Source organism: Falco rusticolus, chromosome 1 (assembly GCF_015220075.1).
Source record: "Falco rusticolus isolate bFalRus1 chromosome 1, bFalRus1.pri, whole genome shotgun sequence".
In the NCBI taxonomy this organism is placed as follows: domain Eukaryota; kingdom Metazoa; phylum Chordata; class Aves; order Falconiformes; family Falconidae; genus Falco; species Falco rusticolus.
In genome coordinates this window covers 21252770-21267637 of record NC_051187.1, presented here as the reverse complement: position 1 = coordinate 21267637, position 14868 = coordinate 21252770, and the positions used below count along the sequence as shown (strand labels likewise).

At 47.4% G+C, this 14868-nt stretch overlaps 2 protein-coding genes across 4 annotated transcripts in view; one reads left to right on the top strand and one right to left on the bottom strand.

The window, feature by feature from the left end:
* Window positions 1-10102, bottom strand: part of AP2B1 (adaptor related protein complex 2 subunit beta 1) — an 81118-nt gene extending 71016 nt beyond the window's left edge. For 2 of the 3 annotated variants that reach the window (XM_037374993.1, XM_037374995.1), the window contains exons 1-4: window positions 9466-9573; window positions 5213-5270; window positions 2616-2721; window positions 391-526 (exon numbers count right to left, since the gene is read on the bottom strand). In XM_037374993.1, coding sequence (XP_037230890.1) covers window positions 391-526; window positions 2616-2721; window positions 5213-5249 — 279 coding nt within the window. In that variant the 5' untranslated portion in view covers window positions 5250-5270; window positions 9466-9573. Of the gene's footprint in view, window positions 1-390; window positions 527-2615; window positions 2722-5212; window positions 5271-9465; window positions 9574-10083 lie in introns of those variants that run through there. The other variant, XM_037374994.1, reaches the window with a different exon arrangement.
* Window positions 9693-14851, top strand: PEX12 (peroxisomal biogenesis factor 12). Its single transcript, XM_037374999.1, has 3 exons — window positions 9693-9851; window positions 10179-10723; window positions 11411-14851. The coding sequence occupies exons 1-3, from the start codon at window positions 9726-9728 to the stop codon at window positions 11808-11810; spliced, it is 1071 nt and encodes a 356-aa protein (XP_037230896.1). The 5' UTR covers window positions 9693-9725; the 3' UTR covers window positions 11811-14851.
* Window positions 14852-14868: the final 17 nt, after the last annotated feature.

Genomic DNA, 14868 nt, shown 5'->3' with positions numbered 1-14868 from the left:
CAGCCGAAACATTCAAACAAGAAGTAGATACTCATATATCGGAGATACTACAAAGGCTGGAAGATGAACAATATAAAATCTATTATCCAATAGCGGCAGCTGGTCTTTAATAACAATTAGCAAAACAATAGAAGCAGCTTTCCCTGTAGCAAGCTCTCTCAATCCACCTACAGAAGTGGTTATGTCATCCCCGCTGCAGTAACTAGCAGCGGCAAGCGACAGCAAGGACCCAGACCTATTGGACACAGCATGCTCCTCTACAAGCACCCCCAGCTCAGAGACTTAAGTACAAAACCAAAGAAACAGCTCACAAAGGCTAACGGATAAATGAGACGTGGTGACAGCCACTGTGCTGGACTATTTTTCTGATGAGCCATGGAAGCACATTACCTTCACAAAGCTGTTGACAGCCATGATGGCCATATCTGGTTGACTTTTGGCGTAGTTCATCAGGTACAAGTAAACCAGCTTCTTCAGCTCTAGGTTGTCGGTCTGCATGCAGTTCACAACATCAGGAAAGAGTGAGCTGGACAGACAACAGTAAGAATAGAATCATAGAATCACAAAGTCATAGAATCGTTTAGGTTGGGAAAGACCTTTAAGATCATCCAGTCCAACTGTTAACCAAGCACTGCCAAGTCCACCATTAAACCATGTCCCTAAGCACCACATCTACACGTCTTTTAAATAGCTCCTGGGATGGTGACTCAACCACGTCCCCAGGCAGCCTGTTCCAAAGCTTGACAACCCTTTTGGTTAAGAAGTTTTTCCTAATATCTAATCTAAGCCTCTCCTGGTACAACTTCAGATTATTTCCTCTTGTCCTGTCACTTGTTACTTGGGAGAAGAGACCAGCACCCACCTCGCTACAGCCCCCTTGCAGGTAGTTGTAGAGAGTGATCAGGTCCCCCCTGAGCCTCCCCCTCTCCATGCTGAGCACCCCCAGTGCCCCCAGCCACCACTCATCAGACTGGTGCCCCAGCCCCCTGCCCGGCTCTGGACACGCTCCAGCCCCCCAATGTCTTTCTTGCAGTGAGGGACCCAAAACCGACCCCAGGATTCGAGGTGGGGGCTCACCAGCGTACAGGGGGATGGTCACTGCCCTGCTCCCGCTGGCCACACCGTTTCTGGCACAAGCCAGGATGCTCTCAGCCTCCTCGGCCACCTGGGCACATTGGGGGCTCATCTCCAGCGGCTGCCAACTGACAGCCCCAGGCCCTTTCCCACCGGGCGGCTTTCCAGGCACTCTTTCCCAAGCCTGTAGCACTGCACGAGGCTGTTGTGACCGAAGTGTAAGACCTGGCACTGAGCCATATGAATCTCATGCAGTTGGCCTTGGCCATCAATCCAGCCTGTCTGGATCCCTTTGAAGAGCCTTTCTACCCTCTTGCAGATCAACACTCCCACCCAGGAGAAAAAAAAGCAGTGAGATTGCATGGTATGCAAAGCAGATAGTAACAAGGTGAAGAAAAAGTGGAACTCCAGTTTTCCTGGCTAAGTACCCTGCTGTCTAATGAGAGGTCAATTTCACTCCTGAAACAGTTGGCAATGGCTTTTATAATAATCATTTAATCTCTTCTGGTAAAAACTCATGCAATTTCCTAAAGGTGTTTTAATTGAGGATTTCACCAAGCAAGTAAATTCTACCATGCCAGGCCTGGAAATGAACCCAGAAGAAAAAAAAAAAAAAAAAAAAAAAAAAAAGTTGCTTAAAAATGTTTTGGTAATGTAGGGCACTTACAAAGAAGCTGCCAAATTTCTGACTAGTAAACTCTAGAGCTATTAGGAGCTTAAATGCCAACAAGCTGAGTTTCACTCAAACATCAAGCAGCAATATGTAAACAGCACTGCAGAAGAACACAGGAAGTTAGACAAAGATATCTGCGGCTCTCAGGTATGCTGTAGCGATCTAAAGGTGAAGGGCAAGTGCTGTTGGCCAAGATTATTTTTAATTCCTTCCAGTTTATCTGTTCCTTTGTTCTACCATGTAGCCGTGATGTTAAATTTGCAAGCTCATATTAATTTCTGGAGCAACAGACCACACTGCCATGAACCCAGGAGTATTGCGACTTTATGGTAGATTCCAGTAACAGGAGAAGCTGGAAGGAAGAAAGCATTCACTCGAGCAAGTTTTTCTGGTTGCCTCAAAGACAGAAAAAGTATGTGGGACAGTGTTCCAGAAGGTAAACACCTGTGTCTTTTAGTCACTATGAGGCAAAGGTTCAATTTAAAAATCACGTATTTTAAAACGTAGCTTAAATTTATGCTATGACAAGTAAGGCTAAGAAAAACATTTGGTATTACCTTTCTAACACTAATACCCAGGCTAGCAAGTAGTGAGAAATCATCATCTAGAGTGACATACAAAATGGTTGAATTCTGGATGGGTTCTTAAATAAAAAAGGCTACTGGCACCTAGCTAAACCAGCACTGAAACAGTTGTTTCTTTTGCTTTCAGTAACAGGAAGGAGCCTGAGAAACCTGTGACTCAAGCACAGCACAGGCAAGGACAGAGCCAGCCTCACCACCCAGCCACACCAAGGTGTGTGCCACCACACCCAACCAAGCCCTAGGACACCCAGAGCTGCTACAGGTGCAAGAAAAGTTGCTTTTACCTGACATCCTTCCCCACGGTCATGGCTGCAATAACTTTCTTTACTGCTTCTTTCCTCTTCTCTTTCTTTTCATTATTGAGTTCAGCCTTCAGTTCAAAAATCTCTCCTGGCACAAGACAAAACAGGTTGAGTCTCTTGGGAGAATAAAAGGGTGTCGCTTTAGGGACAGTACAAGAGTGACTTTTTACTTGCCCAGCCCTGTTGTTCCCATAAAAGCAGTACAGCAGCATGTGGAAGCCGTCAGACCTTATGGAGAGCATGGTTCAATGAGAAGCAAAGCTGCAACATTCCAGAGAACGTTATGGGCTATACCTTGCTAATGAATAAGCTGTTAACAAGAATCATGCTGCATGTTGCAGCTCTCCCACTTCTAGAACATTAAATCACATCACTGTAGCATCTGTTTCTCAGAGGCAACTATTATATAACTAGGATGAAAAGATACTTGGAGCTGCCAGATTCGTGCCTGCAAGAAAAAACTAACTAAGCTAGGAATTTTGCCCAGACTTTTTAAACTTTCGCTCATCACTGCCTGGCTCCTGCAAATGCAATGAGAAAACAGCAGACTGTAGTACAGCCCAAATGCCACGATACACAGCAGTAGAAACAGGAAAGCATAAATTTAGTCCAGTGGAATAAATTCCTTCCAAGACAGAAAGATGGAGCTACTATTAACAAAAGCAGCGTGTAACACTGCTGTCACCTCAATTCCAAGGCTGTCAAAGCAGCCTGTTCCATGACACTAGATATTACCAGATAATTCTAGATATTACTGCTTGGAAAGTCAGTTCAGGTTTGATCACAAAAGTGGCAAAGCAAGTTTGCAAAATAAAGCAACATGTGCAAAAGACTGTTTATCAGGCTTGTTCCAGACAGCAAGCGGTGTGAGGATAATGCTCCTGACTGACAGACAGCCTTCCCCCAGGAACAACAGGGAGCAGTATTCCCACTGGAAGCAACAGGCTAAGGGCACATCACAAATATCAAAACATCTCTGACAAAATACATTCTAGCCCTTAACCTTTGATTCCTACACACCACTTTGGCAGATCAGCAGCATCCATTACTAAAGAGCCTGACACAAAGACCAACAAGTACTTCAAAAAAGAAGTTACTGTTCTGAAGAACACAGTGCAGTGACCACTCATCACACGTCCTGCCTAAGAAAGAGATGCTCACATTACTCACAGAGAGACCATGCCACGGTGCAGGGCTGAGCCAGCAGCAGCGTGCTCGCTCGAGCTGAGACAGTGCAGGCTGGCCTCTTGCAGCCACCCCAGAAAAATTTGCCTTTAGGACTGAACTTACTGACAGAGCTCCTTAGAAAGATGTGAACTGCATTTGCTGACTTTAGGAGCTCACTCTGAAGCTTCATGAGACGTGGAATCATAGAATTTTCGTTGGAAAAGACCTTTAAAATCATCCAGTCCAACTGCAACCCCAGCACTGCCAAGTCCACCATTAAACCATGTCCCTAAGCACCACATCTACACATCTTTTAAATAGCTCCTGGGATGGTGACTCAACCAATTCCCCAAGCAGCCTGTTCCAAGGCTTGACAACCCTTTCAGTGAAGAAGTTTTTCCTAATATCCAGTCTAAGCTTCCCCTCGTGCAACTTGAGGCTGTTTCCTCTTGTCTATCACTTGTTACTTGGGAGAAGAGACTGGCACCCACTTTGCTACAGCCCCCTTGCAGGTAGTTACAGAAAACGATCAGGTCTCCCCTGAGCCTCCCTTTTCTCCAGGCTAAACACCCCCAGTTCCCTCACCCAACATAAACAGGAATTTAAATAGATCAACACTCTATTTTTTTATTAGCAAGCATTAATCAGAAACATCCAGCCCCTCTGAAAAGGAGAAGTTAATATGAACCATTTTCCACATCTACTGGAGAAGGATGAGCAACACCAGGCTTAAATTGCAGTCAGCATCAGGGTTTTGTTTAAGAACAGGGTAGAAATTAAAATCTGCCTGGGACAGTTTCAGCAGAACAAGTTCTGCTCTGCAGCACGTGAATGGGTAAAACGTCCCTAGAGATCCTTCCCAGTCTTCCCATTTTTAAGGGCACCAGTTTGTCCTGAGGTGAGGTGACCACCACACCTACCGTCAAGCCAAGGGCAAGTCAAACAGAGCACTGCAGCTTTGGAGGAAACAGCAATAGGAAACCCCATTATCTTTGCAACAGCTTGATATAGAGATAATACACTTATACTTTAAATATTATATGTCTTTCAGTCAACTTAATCCTGTGATGCCCAATGGAACAACCATCCTCAGTCCTGAACTTGTTAGCCCATAAGAAAAACTTTTCTCAATTGCAATCTCAAAAATCTGCAGTCAAATCCCAATGTATTGTTCTCTGATCCTTGAAAAAGGAGCAATTTGGGTCATTTTGTGCATCGTATAACCATGTAATACATCCGTTTTGTCTTTTGTCACCATGTGACCTACTTTGGAAGTTTCTCCCCGGATGATTAAGATGTGAAACAGGGACAGAGCTAACAGAAAAGCACAAGTTCTTCTGCATGCAGTTAAAAAAGCTATGTAAAAATAGCCACCCACCACCTCCAATCCACTGCACCAGCTTAACACTAACCTTTTTTATTGGTTGTGAAGTATTTGGAGTCCGTCATGGTTCCAGTTCCTTAAAACACCTGAGAAAAATAATAAAAAAAGAGCAAGTAGTCACACAGCATTCAGAGCTGAAAACACCCAGTCTGCAAGGCAGGAACTCGGAGGAAGGATGGTTGGTGAGTGCACAACGTAAGGGAAGAAGCAAATGCTTTATAACCACAGGCACAAGTTTCACAATCTTCATTCTGCACCTGCTGCTGGTATTACTTGGCAAACCCAGGGAATTAAAGGGCTCAGATGAACAATGATAGTGAAAACACAACAGCCCGAGGCAGACAGGCTGGGAAAAAGCAGTGGTGCTCAGCCCAGCTTTTTAAACATTTGGTCTCCAAAGGGAAAAGGCAGTTTTTTAACTCTTTCCGAACAGCAGATCTTGGCATGTTCCGCAGCTGCCTTTCCCCTGGGTACACAATGTCTTTTTCCAAAAAAAGAACTGCACATCTTACATCTCGACTGGAAGCAAGAAGTCCATGTTTCAGACAAAGGAAACTGTCGACTCCCCCTAATGATACCTTCCTGTGCTGCATCTTGATGGAAAGAACAATTATCCCTCCTTGCAATACCCACCCTGAGGCCCTTTCACTTCTTTCCCTTCTTTTGCTCCCAGGAGATGCAAAGCAGTTTGTTTCTGTTGTTGTTGTTTTGTTTGGTTGTTGTTGTTGTTGTTTTTTAAAGAAAAGCCATCACTTTTCCAGTTCTTTCAAGCTTGAAATTGAAATCTTTCTCTGCCAAGATCTGACATCCCACCTCTAACACACACACAAGCTTATTATTTCAGTGTTGCACTGCATTTTTGTGTACAGGACAGAAAAACGCTGCTGGGCCAGCAAGTACATAGAGCTGTGAGAATGGTCTCAACAGCACTTTTTCTGCTCCATGGAACCAAATTATTAATACTTCAGAATACAGGGATTGCCCAAACATATGTGGATATCCATCATTTTATTCTTACAATTGCCAGCTCTGTGACAAACGTGACTGAAACAATTTTCAAGTACTGGCTGAAAACCAACGATTGGAGTGGGCAGTTTCACTGTTATTGATGAAACAGTCTGCATCACTGCTAAGAATGTATGACCCTAAAACAATCCCCAAAAAGGGTTTTCCCACATCTGCTCCTTTTCCTATTTTTTTGCCCAATTCCCCTTCTCTTGTATATATTTCCATAACCTGAAATGCTGCCAGCAAAGCAGCAAGTCATTTGTTCCCTAAATACTGCCCATCTTGCCTAAACCTTGAAGGTCTTGCTGGCTCAGCAAAAAAAGAGATGAGCTTAGCTTTGAACTCCAAGACACCGTCCGGTAGTGCAACCAGCTTTGCTGTTCCTTAACACTTTTCCTTCCTCATCCCTTAACCAACCCCAACACCACTACCATTCTTATTTCCCCTATCCGCATTGATCAATTTAGATCAATTTGACTTAGAAGTCAAATCCCCACCAGCAGCAGCTGAGGGGCAGTGCCACAATTCCTACCACATTCCATGTGCTCTACAGCGCGGCGATGCAGAGCAGCTGTAATCTTGTCCAACTGCCAAGCAACCAGATGAGAAACAACCTGTTGCTTCCTCCAGTTTCTCTGAGCTCCTGGCTGCCCTGTGCCTGTGTGGTTACGGCCTCATCCCAATTACTGGGTTTGGTTTGATTACTATCCCTTTCTGCTTCTGCCAAGCTGGAGAGCAAACTATGCCTGGGGACAGCTCTGGAAGCATGTTGCTCCTGCAGGAGAGGTTTGCCTGCCTTCCAAAACAGACAGTGGGTTGGGGAGAGCCGCACAAGCCACAACACTGCAATCTTTCCAGAAAAAAAAAAAGCATTTTTTTAAAAATCATAGCATCCTGAAAGCAGCAGCTGTTGTGGGTCTTGTTTTATAATTAAAAACAGAGCCCATGTTGAGCTGCAATGTTATTGCTGACAGTCTTTCGGATTTGAGCCCAGCTTAAAAGATGACTTCAATGTTTTCCTCTACAAGAGCATTTGGCATGATGCCATGCAAAAGGCATTGAACACTGCCTTGCCATTTTTTTGCATTATACATGGATTTTCCAACCTGGGTCATACCAGCTGAGCTACTCCAATATGTTTTAACAGTGACCAGAGCAGCAGATTATACAGAAAACAGAGGAGAAAAAACCCCACGCCACTCATATCACCCCAGTTGCGTAAAGCCTCACAGAGGAAGAAACCTTGCTGAATTTCAGAGATGATTTTTAAACCGAAAAGAGGACATTTCACTGGTTTTCTAACCAGATCAAATACTGGGAGACATGAAGAATCCTAGAAACAGACTCAGACAAGGCTAAGCACAGCACATGTCTTTACAACCTGTTTTGATAGACATAAGACTTGGGTCAAAAAGCAAACTACCATATTCCATGTCCAACACAGGAGAAAGCTCTTTTTCTCATGAGCACACAGATTTTTGCTTCATGTATGTCAGAGCTTGCTTTGCTCATTGTTCAGAGACGGCCTGCTAGCAGTACTGTTATCTCATCCACTAAGCAAACTCAGCATGATTTACAGCAAGTCCCAGATGAAGGCCGAAAACAAAATAGCCCAGGAATACAAATAGCAATGTTTTAAATAACCCAAGAAAATCCCAGCTTCTTGTACACAGAACTAGTTTGAAGAGAGCCAAGATAAATTATGGCAACATCATGAACAGCCTTGTATTTTTAGGAGAAAATCTACATCAGATTTCCCCTCCTCGCTATTGTTCTGTGTCTAGCACTTGTTAAGGTGGAAACAGGTAAGAAGTCTTCAAGCTGACAGCAAAAGGTTCCTCTTCCAAACCCAGCAAACAAGAAGAGATGAAATAGAGGAATTTCTGCAGAAGCTTTGGCAATATTTAATGCTGTAAGCATTGACTTGACATTTAAATGTAGACTGAATCAAAAATATGATTAAATTAAAAGGCTAAGGAACCATCGTAACAACAAAGGTAAGCCTTCGCAGCCCAGAACCACACAGAAAACTGGATCTGGTGTCTGACCAACATCTGCTTTGCCCCACACGACTCCAACGACAGCCTGACCAGCTCCCCACCACCAATTTCACACAGCTGTGAACAGGAAGGAGGCAGGTTTAAGGCCTCAGTATCCATCCAAGCTCACTAGCATCAGAACAATCCAGTCTTGCACTCCTAAATCTCTGAAGTGCTCCCCAGTTTAACCTGGCTTACACTCCTGCTGGTGCCACCACTTCTTATCTGCACCCATTTTGCCTGAAAAGCCTCTGGAGTAGCCCAAGCACTGCTCAGGGCTGCCAGAGCATCAGGAAACCAAACAGAAGAATTGAACGGGCAAAGGGAAAGCAGCACCTCAGCTGCAGAAGCCTGCAGCCCTGACGGTGTGTGCTAGGGGCAGGTAATTTATTGCCACCTTGGGGAGCAAACCCCACTTCGGTGCTCCCCACCCCCTCCCCAAACTCCCTGTCTGTGCTTCCTCCTCACCCCTCGGACCCCCATCCCAGCTCCACACGCCTCCAGCTTCAGCCCGCAGCTGGACTCACAGCCCCTCCACCACCCGCAGCACCCACCCACGCTCCTCCCAGGCATCCCCGGCCCCCTCAGCACCCTGGCCACCACCTTCCCCCCTCAGCACCAGCCCTCAGACCTCTCCCAGTAGCTCCCAAGTTCCAGGAGCATCTCCCAACCCCAGCTCCCCTCCTCAGCGTTCCCAGCCCCAGAAGCCCCCCCAGTGCCTGCCCAGTCCCCCTCTGCACCCCAGCACTCATCCCTGCCTAGTCCCACCAGTATCCCAGTAGCTTTTTCTGCCCATTCCCATCCCACCTCGCCCTCCCAGTCCCACCAAGCCCCAGCCCTGCCCACCCCCAGCACCCGCCCCCCAACCAGCGCCTCCTCCCAGGGCCCAGTGCCCCCAGGGCCCAGCCCCCGCCTCCAGCGCCCACACCCCTCACCCTCACCCCTCCCAGGACCTCTGCACCCACCCGCCCAGTCTCCCCAGTGCCCCGCTCCACCCTACCCCACTACCCCTCCCACGGACCCCCCACCAGCGACCCTCCCCCACTCTATCCCGTTCCCCCTCCTCAGTCCCCCACTCAGGCCTCACCAGTGCCCCTCGCCTCCTCCCAGTACTCCCTCCCAACGACGCCCAGCCCCTCCCAGCTCCCCAGCGGTGCCCCTCCCCACCAGACCCCAGCGCCCCACCAGTGCCACATCCCCCTCACCCCGCGACCCCTCCCCCGGCCCCACTCACGGCGGCGGGACGGACACACCGCTGTGGGGGCGGCGGCGGAACCGGAAGCGGAACGGAGGGGCCAGGAGGACTCGCGAGGAGCGAGAATAAACCCTCCCCCCGCCTAGAGCGGCCGCGCCCCTGCCACCATAGAGGGGCGCAGGAGGAGACAGAGCGCCGTTCCGCGCCGCGCTTCCGGGGAGGGGGTGGTGCTCCGCTGCGCCTAGGCGGGTGCCCTGCGGCGCGGGGGTGCCCCCTGGCGGCGGGGCGCAGGCGGCGCCATGGCGGAGCTGGGCGCCCACCTCACGGCCGCCTCGGCCGGTGACGACCGGCCCTCCATCTTCGAGGCGGTGGCCCAGGACAGCCTGATGGCCGCCGTGAAACCCGCCCTGCAGCACCTGGTGAAGGTACGGGCGAGGGTAGGCCGCAGGCCCGGGGGAGGGGGGGCTGGCGGCCTCCTCCCTGCAGGCCGCGGGGCACCGGGCCGTGGCCTGAGGGTGAACAGTCTGTGAGGTATCTGCTGTGGAGAAGGGCCCTGGAGGGGCTGCGCAGCTCTGCCCTGAGCTCTGCCCCGCGCTCTGCCCCGCCAGGGTTTACCTTCGGCTGCACTCCCAAGCTAGCATAACAGTTTTTACCCACCCAGCTTGCGTTAGGGACTGGAGCCATGATTTGTAGCTGCTTTAATTTAGCGCATCGCTCCACTTTCACCTTCCCTTTTGTGTCCCTCTCGGTAGGTGCTTGCTGAAGCTAATCCTGGCCGATACGGCTTCCTCTGGCGCTGGTTTGATGAGATCTACGTCGTTGTGGATTTGCTGCTCCAGCAGCACTATCTGGCCAGGTGCAGCGCCTCCTTTTCCGAAAACTTCTATAGCTTAAAGAGGATACCAATAGCAGGTCACAGACAGCAGCCTCTGGCCTCTGCTGGCCTGCCAAAGAAGCAGCACTGGAAGTCTCTCCTCTTGCTGGTTCTTGTTCCTTACCTAAAAGGAAAGCTAGAGAAACTGGTGTCCAGCCTGAGGGAAGAGGATGAGTACTCCATCCACCCTCCATCGTCATCCTGGAAGCGCTTTTACACAGCCTTTCTAGCTGCCTACCCCTTTGTAAACATGACCTGGGAGGGTTGGTTTCTTATCCAGCAGTTGTGCTATATCCTTGGGAAAGCTCAGCATCATTCACCCATGCTGCGTCTGGCTGGTGTTCGCCTGGTCAGACTGACTGCAGAGGATATCCAGGCCCTGGAGAAGAAGCTGGCCGGAGCCCCTTCAAGTCAAACACACAGGTATGTCAGAACATGGCTTAGCTGCTGCTCTCTAGGGGGGTTCTGTGGGTATGTTAATGTAGAGGTCATGCTGCAAGTAAAACCATCTTGTTCTCCAGAAACTCTTCAAGGTGAGGTTCACCTCTGGCACAGTGTGCTCAAAAAGGGTATATTGCCACTGTAAATAAGGAAACAAGCAGCAGGGATTAGCTTCACGAGATTTTGTGGTAATGAAATGCGTGGGGGTCTTTTTTTGCACTCCGGCCTTTATCCTGTTCAATCTTCACCTGCACTTTTCTAACAAGGAAAGTAAACTGCAACAATATTGCTAAAAGGACTGAAACTTTGTTTCAAAACCTCTTTGATCTTTCTGAGCAGCAGCTGGCCTTGCCCATGCTTAGTGTCCTGTAAAATGGTGATCCATGAGTGAAACACTCTGTGGTCCAGGTCCCCTCAATCCAAACTCTTCCAGTTTAGAATTCTGAACAAAACAGGACTTAGCTTTCTTAAAAAAAAAAAAAAAAAAAAAAAATCTGAGAGAAACATCCTAGCAAATGCCTCATTACAAACATGGGATACATTAACCAACTTAGCATCAAGAGGCTGTATAAAGCAGTGACTTACTCCCCTAGTCCTTTTTGCCGTGTTTTGCAGGTGGACAAATGTGCAGTAGTAACAATTTCTCCATACCTTCTCTCTCTGCTACAGCATCAAAATACAAGTGCAGTCAGCAGTGAGGAAAGCCTTGGGTGGCTTTGCCTTCTCCCTGTCCACTGGGCTGTCCATCGGTGTGTTCTTCCTCCAGTTCCTGGACTGGTGGTACTCCTCAGAAAACCAAGAGACAATCAAATCTCTGACAGCACTCCCAACTCCTCCACCCCCTGTGCACCTCAACAACGGGGCCAGCTCAGCTCTCCTACCCAAACTGAAGACTGTGTGCCCTCTGTGCCGCAAAATTCGCGTTAATGCCACGGCCCTGTCCACGTCTGGCTTTGTATTTTGCTACCGCTGTGTGTACAGTTACGTGAAGACTCACCAGCGCTGCCCCATCACGGGCTACGCCACAGAGCTGCAGCACCTTGTCAAACTGTACTCTCCTGAGGGCTGAAAGGCCTGCCCCAGGCATTCAGGGACACATCTCTGAGGCTGGTGACTGGGTAGCAGTGAGCCTAAATTCGCCCCTTCTTATGTCCCATAGAACATAATCGATCACTGCAGCTCATCGGTGAGCTCTAAAGCTCCTTTGAACTTTGTGGTACATCAGAGTTTTGCTGCCTCTGTGAATTCCGGTAAGACTCTCCCCTTTGTTTATTAGCTGTTCAAACATCCTGTGACAGTTTCAGAGGGATCAGACAGGCACAAGCTGTCAGCTAGCACAGAAATGCCTTCAAAGACCAATAAAAAGGGAAGAAACATTGGTTTGGATAAGAATGCAGACGTGAGGATCAAAGACCATTGCTGGTAAAAGTCCTGCTCAAGGGCATAAGCCAGAAAATTTAAAGAGGTAGGGAAAATTTTCTAAGCGTTATTCCTCCCTTACCAGCTTCCCAGGTGCTCGCACTGCCCGGGCAAGCTCTGGCACTAATGCTTGTCAGAGACAGGCTTAAACCTGTGCTCTGACTGTGCTGTTCTTCAGTCTCCCTGCGTTTTCAGGGTACTCACCTTTGAACTGAGAACGTCACACCCCTAATTCCCTTCAACCATTCTAAATTAAGACTTTTGACTATTTAGAGGAGCAAGAGGTGATGTGTACAAACAAGAGTACTAGAGGGGCTTTACATTTTCCACATGAGGGAGAAAAATGCCAAACCAGATTAAAGCAGCAACTGTGCCAAACTATGAGAGCTGGGTTTTGTTAAAAAAAGTCTTTGTATCTGTTGTTATTTGCTTCCATAAAGCAAAATTCTTTCTTGATTGAGAAATTAACTTAATTATTTTCTGGTTATTGGAGAAACAGTTAGCCCCTCTAGGGGCTCTATTGACCTGAGGGAGACTAGACTAAAGCTGCTTTCATCTTTGCAGAGGATAGTGGATATGAGATTAGTATTTTGTAGGCTTAGAATCTTTAATGTCTGTGTTGAAGTACTATATTGCAGTTATTTCAGTCCCAAACACGTAGCACATCAGTATCATAACAAAGCATCCTTTCCTTGAACAGAGGAGGAAAGAAAGCATGCATGACATGATGGCAGGTTCTTGCTTGACACCTGATTTTTCATGATACAAGTTTTTTTCTTGACTTGGCTCTAGGGAGCAGCAGACATCACAGTGACATTGCTTATAGAATACAAAGAGTAAAGTTTGTTGCACCAAGTGCAAGGTCTTTCCAGATGAAGAGATATGTTCTAACATTTAATCCACTGAACCAGTCATCTCATTTTTCCCCCGCTTTAGCTCTGCTTCAGAAGATAAAAATCTCTAATATCCTCCCTCACCTGTAAGCAAGACAGCAAGGTTATTGAATAATGTGGAAAAAATACCATAATTTGCATCCTCCCAGAGATGCTCTAGGAAACGCCTACTGAGATTCCCCAACACTTATTATCCCTATACTATTTCCTGATCTTTCTACCTGTGCCGCTATGGAATAGTAATAAAAAAGATCTCATTTCTCCTTTCTCCAGTAGTTACAGGATCCATAAAGACATCTCTCTTCCTTTAGAAAGCCAGTAAGAGCACACACATCTTACTGGAAAAGAAACCACATCAAGGCGTGAGGTTTTCTGAGATTTCAGATCACTTTTAACATAGCTGGCTTTGGGCTGGATGTTAATTCGCATCACTTGCTACATCACTTTTGCTTCACCCACAGAGATCATCATCTCTGTGAAGAACCAGCATCTGAAGATGCTCTGCTGCTGCTGCACAGTCTTACAATAACCTGTCTGATTAGACAGCTTGGGGCCAGTTGTCCTGTGGCCTCGAGGGCAACCACTCATTTAAATAAGGGCTGAAGGATCTGATGATTCATTTCAGGAAAGGTTTATTTTCCTTTTATCCTTCCTATGCTTTCCAAATTACCTGTCTGCTGCTCTGTGAGAAGCTGGGCAGATCTGGGCCAGAAGACTGACCGGTGCTGACTCACCCAGCAGCACTGCAGAGCTCCTGGGCAAGTTCTGCACCACCCTCCCCTCTAATACGAATGAGGGGAAACGGCCTCAAGTGCACCAGGAGCAATTTAGATTGGATATTAGGAAAAATTTCTTCATGGAAAGGGATGTCAAGCATTGGAACAGCCTGCCCAGGGAAGCAGTTGAGTCACTGTCCCAGGAGGTAGTTAAAAGTCATGTAGATGTGGCACTTAGGACATGGTTTAGTGGTCAGCTTGGCAGTTGTGTTGCACTTGGACTCAATGATCTTAAAGGTCTTTTCCAACCTGAACGATTCTAACTCAGAAGGATTCACTGACTGCTGAAAGGCACAACCAAGTTGCCTGCACGCTCGCTGCTGCAGGGCCTCTACACCTCCTTCTCCTAGGGTTAATCTCTCTTCCCCTCCCCAGAACAGCCTCCACTCCCCTCCCCACACCAGCTGCACAACACCCTGTCCCTGTCAGGCCAACTCCACAGCAGCTCCGAGACCTGCACAGAACCACTCACATCTAAGCCTCACAGTTCTGAACAGCTGTTAATTACTCTTTTGGATGTTAAATTGCTCTTTAAGGCCTATCAGACTAACAGGCATTAAGCCCACAGAGGTGACAGGCTCCACAGTTACCTGGAAGATTTTATTAGTGTTCCTGCAGACTGATGCACATACCAGCTTGGAGAACTGACTGCTTCTTCTAACCCTCCTGTCCCGAGTAGCCAAATACATACCTGTTTATCAGGTTTATTGCTCCAGAACAGCTACAAAACCAATTTGGGTTATACTACATGCCCCTGTATCTGCTTTTTAACTGTGATAGTATACTTGAAGCCATGATGGTCTAAAGGTAGACAAGAAATTATTTTTCAGGGAACACCAACTTTATTAAACCAACCTTTGGACTTACATACTAATTTGTGACTTCTACACAGTCATGTATCATATATGCATTGAGGATGCTTTGATCTTTTGCTTAAGACAATTACTTCAACATTAACAGCAGCACTGGAGTTGCCGGATACATTACTGTCAGAGCTTGATGTTGCAAGTCTTTTAAAAAAATGTTTAGTGAATCAAAG